Source organism: Acinonyx jubatus, chromosome D3 (assembly GCF_027475565.1).
Source record: "Acinonyx jubatus isolate Ajub_Pintada_27869175 chromosome D3, VMU_Ajub_asm_v1.0, whole genome shotgun sequence".
NCBI lineage: Eukaryota > Metazoa > Chordata > Mammalia > Carnivora > Felidae > Acinonyx > Acinonyx jubatus.
Window position 1 is genome coordinate 64968772 of NC_069392.1, and position 9462 is coordinate 64978233.

The 9462-nt window shown below is 53.3% G+C and overlaps 1 protein-coding gene across 2 annotated transcripts in view; it reads left to right on the top strand.

Moving 5' to 3' along the window:
* The window catches only part of ARK2C (arkadia (RNF111) C-terminal like ring finger ubiquitin ligase 2C), a 110775-nt gene extending 106258 nt beyond the window's left edge, over nucleotides 1-4517 (top strand). For both annotated transcript variants that reach the window (XM_053205538.1, XM_027068906.2), the window contains exon 8: nucleotides 129-4517. In XM_053205538.1, coding sequence (XP_053061513.1) covers nucleotides 129-246 — 118 coding nt within the window. In that variant the 3' untranslated portion in view covers nucleotides 247-4517. The remainder of the gene's footprint in view (nucleotides 1-128) is intronic.
* The last annotated feature ends 4945 nt before the right edge of the window (nucleotides 4518-9462 follow it).

A 9462-nucleotide genomic window follows, 5' to 3' on the forward strand; every position in this document is an offset into this window, starting at 1 on the left:
CTCTTTGGCCCATCCCCCGTGGTGTTGGTGTGGTCCCCAGTCCAGTGAGAGCCGGTGTTGCTCCGCCTCTGGCCCCGCCCCGGGCCCCTCTCTTTCCACCAGTCCTCTGACCCTCCCTTCTCTTCCAGGCGCCTCCCCTGTATGCACCTCTTCCACCAACTGTGTGTGGACCAGTGGCTCGCCATGAGCAAGAAATGTCCCATCTGCCGAGTGGACATTGAGACACAACTGGGAGCCGACAGCTGAGGGAGGAATTAGCCAGTGGACACCCCATTTTCCTTCACCAGGTCCCCCCCACGGCCATAGCCCTTGCAGCCAAACTTTGCCTTCTGAGCCATTTGATGTAGAGGAAAAGCCTGCAAGCACATTTTGTGGAAAGAGGAGTTGGCGGTATCAGTGTCTGAGGGAAAGGAGGGGTGGGGGGGCGACCCCCCCCCCATCCAGAGCGGTGACTGCCCCCATCCACCTCGCTGCGCGGGAGGGAGCTGGCCGTGCCCGGAGCAGGGGTGGGAAGGGGGGGCCCACGCTGCTGAGAATCTGGATGCGAACTGGAAGGTCCTAGCTGATAGACAGGCCCCTCAATCCTGTCCTTTGAAGGATTGTGTATATACCTCTCGACCACGTAGAAACCATGTAGGGGTCTCTAGCTATTTCTGTGGATGGCAGCCGGAGCATGTTAGCTTAAGAAAAATGTTGTGTGTGGTGCTCTAGTCATCTTGTGGTGGACATGTCGCTATTACGAATTCGCACCAAATATTTCTCATTGAGTTCCTTGTTTTGGTGCCTGACTGAACCAACCAACGACAGCCCAAATCTTCCCGTCTTTATGAGAAAAAAGGAAAAAGGAATCAAAGGTGAAAAAAAAAAAAAAAGCCAAATCCTGTTTCTGGTGAAAAAGGATGATTTTTTTTTTTTTCACCCGGGTTGGGAGGCGGGAGGGGGGGTGGTTCTTGTTTTGTTTTTGGTTTTGTTTTTTCCTTTGCTTTTGTTTTTCTCATGTTTACAGTGCACGGAGTGTGGAAGGGGAGCGTCTGGGGAAGGGAAGGGCAGGAAAAGGGGGAGACGGCGGCTTCGCTGGGCACCCGAGGGGCTCAGCCAGGGCGAGGAAGGCAGAGTTTGGGTCAGTGAAAGGGGAAATTCTGTCTTGAAGGAGGGCTCCCCAGTTCCAGGGCACATGCACTTAGTTCCAGCCATGTCCCAGGTCCCACGGTCCCCTGTGGAACTAGGGTGGAGCTAGCTTTCCGCTCGAGTTGCCCCCGTGTTCCTCAGAGCCAGGACGTCCCTGTGTATGCCACCTTCTTCCTTTTGGCTGTGTGTATGCCCTGTCACAAAGAGGCGATTTGGCCACGGCCTCCCTATGCAAAAAATTCACTGGATGATGAAGATATGATAGGACAGCTGGTGGTGGACCCTTGGCCTTGGCCAAAGTGCTCTGGCTGGCACTCAGGGGCTGGGGTCAAACGCCCTGGACCTGGGGGAGGACTTCTGCTTCCTATGGGATGTCTCAAATCCCAGTGGAGTCCCTCAGAGATGGCCCTGGCCCCGAGACGGTGTCGGCTGGGCTTGGGAGGCCCTGTGTCCCTAGTCTCTGGCTCTTTCTGTCTTTGATGACCTTGGGCAAGTCCCTCTATTTCTCTGTGCCTCATTTGCCTTCTCCTGAAAGGGGGAGAAATGACAGTCCTCCCTATCTCCACTCCTTCGCCCTCACCTACATGTTGTGAGGACTGATAACCATCCAGTCAACGCATTTGTGCTGTGTCCTGGGACCCTCCTGGGGGTTTAGGGATGGGAGTGGTGAGAGACAGAGATCCGGAAGTTCCAAGCGACACCACCCAATGTGTCTTTCTGCACCACCCCGCGACTTTTCTGAACCTCAAAGGGAGCAGGGAGATGGGAGGACAGAAGAATGGAGATGGGAAAATCCACCAAATCCCAACCCCAACCCCAACCCAGCTTTCTTTATCCATGTGCAGAACACCCCAGCCTAGCTGAAATTCTGCTCTCTTCCTTTACCCCTCCCCCTCCCTTATTTGCACAGCCCTTGAAGCCTCCCCCTCTCCTCGCCCCTCCCCCAATCTCAATGCCCTCATATCAGTAAGAGAAGACTAAGCAGGACAGGATACTTATCCCCTATATGAAGAAATTCTGTAAGGTTAAGGGTACGACCAGTACCAATGGGTTAAAAATGACTGAGAGGCAGATTTTGGCTTGAGGTAGAACCTTCTAGCACAACCAGAGCTGTCGGGCAGAGGCATGGCTGTTCTGGACACCTGCAGGCACAGAATGGGGATGTGGCTTCTGGTGGAAGGGTTACTCAAGGATCTTACTCAGACTGAAGCCTCTTCCAGCACCAATACTCTCGTGTTCTATAAAATCTTTCCTGAGTGCCTGCTCAGTGCTGGGAGAGAGGACAGTGTCCCTGTCTTGAGGAGCTTACAGTTTAGCCAAGGAGGCAAGACACATACAATAGCACAAAAGTGGTGAGTCACTGACACAGGGTTAACAGCAGCGAGCATTACGTCGTCCAGTTCCATAGTTCAGTGCATGAACTCTCTCCAGGGCTGAAGGCTGGAGAACCCACCAGTGCAGAAAGTGCTTCCCAATCAGGATTTGGGGGGGAAAGCTCATCACTAGTAGCCACAGGAAGCTGGGACTTCTCCCCAGCTTGCTTTGGACCGGGAGGCAGCCAGGGTGGTCTAGGGAAGGTCACTCCCCTCTTAGTCTGGGACTCTTGTTCTCTCTGAGGCTGGTTCAGAAGGCTAGCAAGTAGAGGGAGTCGGTGCGGAGCCAGATGGCACGAGGGCTGGTGTCCTCGGGTTCTAGTCTTGGCTCTTCAGTGACCAAGCGCGTAGTGCTGGAAACCTCCTTCTCTCTGGGCCTCAGTTTCCTCAGCTGCGACGCAAGGAGTCTGGATTGGATGCTTGCTAAATTTCCTTCTGACACTCACATTCTCTGATCCTCCCTGACATCAACACATCCTTCAAGTGGTAGGGCCACGTGCCCACCGAGCTGTTGAAAACAACTTCCTGTGGGCACCAACATCTGTCTCAGGGGCTGAGAGTGGGAGTGCGGTCCCCTCCTCCTCCCTGTTCTGGGCACGCTCTGAGTGCCCCAGGCCAACACTAGGCACTAACTGGGGTGGGGATCACCCAGTGGGGAGAGGTCAGCCGCTGACTATGGGGGTGGATCCTGAAGCCCTCCTCCCCTCCCCATCTGTCTGGGGCCCTCGCACCTTGCAGGGGGGGCACAGGGGACATGGACTCAGGCTCCTGCCAGCTCCAGGCTCCTTAGCCGGGCAGCTCTCTGGATGAGAAGACAGGAGAGGGGTCTGTGCTTCTGCTCCCTGGAAGCCCCCTCTCCCTCGCCCAGGAGCCCGGGAAGACGGAGAAGAGGCAGGCTTGGGCCTCAGCATCTTGTACCCACCACCTCCGGGAGGGGAGACCCCCGGTAGTCCTCCTACTGCTCAACTCAAGGGACTCAGACCCTTTCTTGACTGAGACGCATGAGTGCCTTCTGGGGTGAGAGCCACCCCAGGATTCAAGTTGGGCCTCCCAGCCGCAGTGTAGCCCTGGCCGCAGCGGGTTGCAGAGGACGCCAATCAGCGAAACCAACGCCACAGCCACAGCCACAGCCAGCGCCGGCTGGCGCCAGCAGGGGGGCAGGCCAGGGCGCGGGGCTCCTCTACTGGCCCGGACACCTGGCCCCCGTGGCCCTGGCCCAGCAGTCGTGACAGGACTCAAGCTACTCTTCTGCAAATGTCCCAGCCTCCCTGCAAGTATTCTCAACTCTTTACGCCTAATGAACAAGCACAGTTTTTTCAATGGTGAAGAAAAAGCACCAGATCTTTTTTTCTTTCTTTTTTTTTTTTTTCCTGAAGAAATCCCCCAAGCCCCCCGCCCGCCGGCGGGACAAACACTCCCCGCGTGGGGCTGTAGCAACGTCTGTCAGGTCCCCTGTCGTGTTTCATCTCCTGCGCGTAGAGCAAATGCTAGAGCGATTTCAGCTGATAGAAAAACAAAAATGAAAAAAAAAAAAACACAAAAAACAAAAAACATGGCACGTTGCTAGTTTACAGGGTTTTGTGAGTTTAAATGCCTTATATTTAACAATCATAATTTATGACTAACTTGTAGATATCGTGGGTTCTTATTTAATTATTTTTATAGTTGTTTTGCATTTTTAATTATAATTTATTTATTTAGAAAGGATACTAATTTTTTTTATTACTCCTATTACCTCATTTTGGCGTTGTTTCTGGGAGTGGAATGCTTTGCATGCATTGGTACGATGACAAACAACTATGAATACGAAAAAAAAATTTAAATAAAATTCCGCGAACTTTATTTCGTCCAAACTATCAGGGTGTGTGATTGCAAGCTGTCCTACTGTGGTGCTGGCCTCTTTGGATACATTCCATACAAAATGCAAACCTTTGATTCTGTATGCTGTGACCTAGTGAAAAACTCCAATATAGTGACTGTATTTAGCACATATATAAATATAATTTGCACTCGTCAGCAGACTGGGGTAATCCTTTCACTTGCTACCCCTGCCCCCTCCCCAGCCCCCTCACCATTAACCTATTTTTCTTTCTTCCCTAACCCTTCCCACGACCTCAGCCGACCCTGCCTCCGAGGAAGGTCAGGGGCCCCTAGGGGTCACTCTCTCCACCTGGGCTCCGTATCTCTCTGGTTCCAGAACTGGGCCCTTCAGACATTACCAGCTGGGGCATCTGAAAGCCAAAATCTGAAAGCCTGATTTATTAGAAAGAGCCCTGGACTGGGGGGTCAGGAGGCTCAGGTTCTCAGACCAGTTTTATTGCAAACTTGCCTGTGACCTTGAGCAAGTCGCTTGGCCTCCCTGAGTCTCAGGGTTCTGGGCAGAGGTGAGGGAGGCAAAAGGGAGGGTGTCTAGGGTCCCTCAGACCCAGATAGACTAGGATACAGACCCAGTGGGGACCCCTCGCTGGGCTTTCTCAACCTCTCAGGAGAAAAGGAAGGGGAAGAGAAAGGATGGAGGGGTGGAGAGAAGGAGATGAAAGAAAAAAGGAGAGAAAGAGAGCGTCCTGAGAATTTATTCAGTGGATTTGCTCACAGTAGACACCGGGAAAGGGTTTTGTCCTTTTATAGGCAGCATCCCGCGGGAGTCAGGGAGGCGGGATAGGTGGACACATCCCCAGACGCAGGACGTGTGCTTTCACGGGGTTCCGTGGTCATTTGCAGAGCGAGCTGAAGTCCACATCTCATTAGATATGGGGAGCGCATAGGCAGAACAGCAGCCCCGAAGTATGGTTTTTGGGATTGGCACCCGTCCTGTCCTCTCTTGGAGCCTCTGTTGTTGAGCAGTACCCTGGACAACAGATTGGGACAAGGATTTCAGACCCATGATCTCTCCTCCCAGCGTCGTCTCCACCTCTGCCCCTGTTCCACGGCTGTGGGGAGGGGAGGGGCTGCTGTGAAGGACTGGAGGGCCTTCCGGTCTCACTACTGAGGATCACGAATATTAGGGGAGGGTTTGGGGGGAGCGGTCACCTCCAAGGCTGGTAATGCTGTGAGCCCAGATGCCTCTGAGCCAAAAAGAGAGAGAGGAGGTCCATGCCCCCCGGGGGTCCTCTGAGCCGGGGCTGTGACCCTGGCCGGGAGAAGGAGGACCCCTCCTGTCCTCCTTCCCTTCTTTTCCTTCTCATCCTTCCCTCTTGCCTCTTGACATCACTGCCTTTGCCTGGTGGAGAAGTCCATCCTCCACATGAGGCCCCGGGATGGTGCTGATGGGGGAGGAGGCGGAGGCCCAGACCCACCACACTGCCGGCCCAGGCTTGCAGGAGTGGCCAGGCCGCGTAGGGTCCCTGAGCCCCACCTTTGCTCCAGCCGGACTGTGGGCCCCGTTCCCTGGGCTTCCTGCCTGCTGCCTGCCCAGCTTCCCTTTCCGCCTCTGCCCCGGAGCCGTGTTCTCCTGCTTTTTCCTTGGAGACGGCATGGCCACCACACTGCCAGGCCCGGTGGACACGGCCCCCTCGGCAGGGCTCCTGGACGGACATGCCTTACGCCGCTCTGCGGGGTCAGAGTGGGAAGGGGCCCTTTACCCTGGCTGGCCTGTGCCCCCCCCTCCCCTCCTCCCGGCCCCTCGCCTTTCCCTAGCCCCACCCTGGCCTCGGACGTGGCTCATTTCTCAGCTCCAGAGCCAGCCACGCCCGGCGCCAGGCCCGCTGGGGTAATTTGGTTGCCCCTGGTAAGTGAAAGGATTATTCTCAGTGTTGATTGTCCTTTTTTGTAATCCTCCTGCTGTTCTGTTCTGTTGTGCTGTGCAACATTTTGCTACATAGACTATTTTATAGCAGAAAGCTAGAAGAATATTTATTATGAATATTAAAGCAATAGTGCATCAATGAAAAGGCGGAGACATTAGGAATTGTGTAAATGCTTAGATTCACTTTTGGTGGATTTTTTGTACTTTATTTATAACTAATAAAAATGAACTGCATTGCTAACTACACCTCGCTGGTGCAGGGTGCTTATTTCCACGCGTACCCAGGGCGTGTCTGGGGGAAGCCTCTCACAGACCTGTCTTGTGTAAGAAGTTAGGTAACACCATCCCCATTTTCCTCACTGTCCTTCACCTGTTTCCCTTCTCCTCCCCCTCTCCTCTCCCCATCTCTTCCTCCTTCCTCCCCCCTCCCCTTTCCTCCCACTCCTCCTTGTTCATGGCTCTTCCTCCCCTCACCACCTCCTCCCCCTCTCCCCTTCCCTTTCTCCTCTCCTCCTCCTCCTCCCCCTCATCCCCCACCTCCCTCCCCTCTCCTCCTCCTCTATTCCCCCTACCTCTTCCTCCTTCCTTCCCCCTTCTTCCTCCCTCCCCTCTCCTCCACCTCCCTCTGTCCTCCCTCCTAGCCTTCTTCTTCCTCCTCCACTCCTTCCCTCTTATCATTCTTTTTTACCTCTTCATCTCTCAAGAAATTTGTTCAATGCCATGGATCTCATTAACCTGTTTCCTAAACTTTAGTTTAGGAATCTTAAAGGGGAAAGTTCTCATTTTTGATCAAGTTTCAAATGTAGCCTCTGGTGTTCTGAACGACAGGGCTTCCCAGTTGCTCTTAACAGAGAAGGAGTCGGCTTTTCAGCGGTTGTCATGGATTTCTCATTTCTTTGTAAGAGCCCCAACCCAGATACTCTGCATCGTCTAAAGTCCGTTTCTCAGTGTGTGGATTAGCAAACTGAAAGGTGACTCTCTTGCATCACCTGGAAACAGAGCCCACATTAATAAGCCTTTTTGTTGTTGTTGTTGTTGTTGTTGAAGTAATGGACTTCACTGTTCAGAGCAGGTTTGGGTCGACAGAAGAATGAGCAGAAAGTACAGAGAGTTTCCGTGTACTATCTCACCTAGGTGCTGCTATTAACATCTCTCCTTAGCGGGGCAGGTTTGTGACAACGGATGAGCCAATATTGAGTCATTGTTATTAACTAAAGCCCATAGTTTACATTAGACGGATGAATGTTCAAATCCCTGGTTGCTGTGCCGGTGAGTGATCCAAAATGCTGTAGCTTTCCACACATTTCCATGTATGTTTCTTGGTCCATGGACCGGGGCTCCGTAGTCCTTAGCTCACCACTCACCACTAACGGTCAGGTGCACAGGGGAGAGACGTTTCCCTTCCCTGGTCTTGCAAACTATAAAAACGTGGATGGCGGACCCGGCTCCTTCCAGTGTTTGAATTCCACAGGTTTCTATTTACATATACAGGCCCTGCGTCCCTCCGTTATCCGTGTCTGTTCAGTCTCTGTACCTGCAATGGAGGTGACCCTGGGAGGACAGGCCTGGGCTAGCTTTGGGGTGGGGGCAGGGGGCTGGGACAGTAATTCTCTTTCTGTGGATTTTATGCCCCCCCCCCTGCAATGGGCAAATGTACACCCTTCCCAATCCCCTCCAACCTCGCTTCCCCCCACCTTTCTAAGGCAGTGCCAGGGAGGAAAGAAATATCTCAGAGAGCATCTAGGCTCACACTCTACACAGGCCTGTGACTCCCAGGCGCTGTGACGCTCCCCCAGGAGGTCAAGTGAAGGAAGAAGAGTCTCTATTAGTGTTCTCCAGAGAAACAGACCAGTAGGAGATATATTCAAAAGGAGATGTATTGAGCAGAATTGGCTTGCGTGTTTCTGGAGGCTGAGTCCGACCCCTGCTGCCCGTGGGCTGGAGGCCCAGGAAAGCCGTGATGAAGCTCCACTCTGAGTCCAAAGGCCTGAGGACCAGCAGAGCCGATCGTGAGAATCCCAGTCCGACGGCAGGAGAGGACCCAAGTCCAGCTGGAGCAGGTGAGCAGGAAGGGGACAACTTCTTCCTTCCTCTGCTTTTTGTTCCGTTCAGTCCCTCAAGGCGTTGGAAGGGGCCCACCCACACCAGGGAGGGCAGTCTACGTTTATGAGTCCAGTACTAATCTCATCTGGAAACCCTCACAGGCACGTCCCAAGTAACATTGAACCGGGGTACCCCACGGCCAACCGAATGAGCCATCACATCGCCCTCACCTCATCCCCAGGCTCCTGGCTGTCTCCCAGCCGCTTCTGTCCTCCCTCCAAACCCTGCCCTGCAATGAGACCTCTCACATCGGGCCTCCTGTTTCTCCCCAGCACTCCCTGTTCTGGGGGTGGGGGTGGGGGGAGACCCCCACCGCTCCTGGGAAGTAGGAAACAAGGAATTCTCTTGCCAGAGCATTATCTTCCCCACTCCCCTTGCCCTCAGTGGCAGGCCCTATGCAGCCGCCTGAAGCCCAGCAAGTAACACTTCTCCACACTTGCCCTGCACGGTGCTGATCTGCCTTCTGTCTCAGAACCGCCCCGGTTGTCCCCACATCAGCCAGAGCAGCTGTTCTTTCACCTGGTTTATGTACCCAGCTCTCATCCAGCACTTTTTTTCTTTTTTTTTTTTGAGGAAAGCCCTGCCCTTGGGTTTCCTGTGCCACCTGTTAGCTGTGTGCCTTTGGGCAAGCTACTTAAACTGCCTGTGCATCAGTGTCTTTGTCTATGAAATGGAGATCATAACAGGACCTCCCTCGTACGTCTTTATAAGGATCTAATGAGCTAAAGTGCTTTAACACGTGTCTGGTATATAGTATACGCTATATAAACATTAGCTACAATGATGATGATTTAAAAAAAATCCCTGGGGCGCCTGGGTGGCTCAGTCGGTTGAGCGTCCAACTTCGGCTCAGGTCATGATCTCACAGTTCATGAGTTCGAGCCCTGCGTCGGGCTCATTTGCTGCTGTCAGCACAGAGCCTGCTTCAGATCCTCTGTCCCTCTCTCCGTGCCCTTCCTCCGCTCACGCTTGCTCTCTTTCTCAAAAATAAACATTAAAAAAAAAAAAATCCCTGCGTTCCATAGTCTTTCTCCTTGGTCCTCTTGTTCTCCCCTCCCTTTCCTTTTCCTAGAGAGTTTTCCAGGCCCCATCAATGTGCATTCTTCCTCGCTG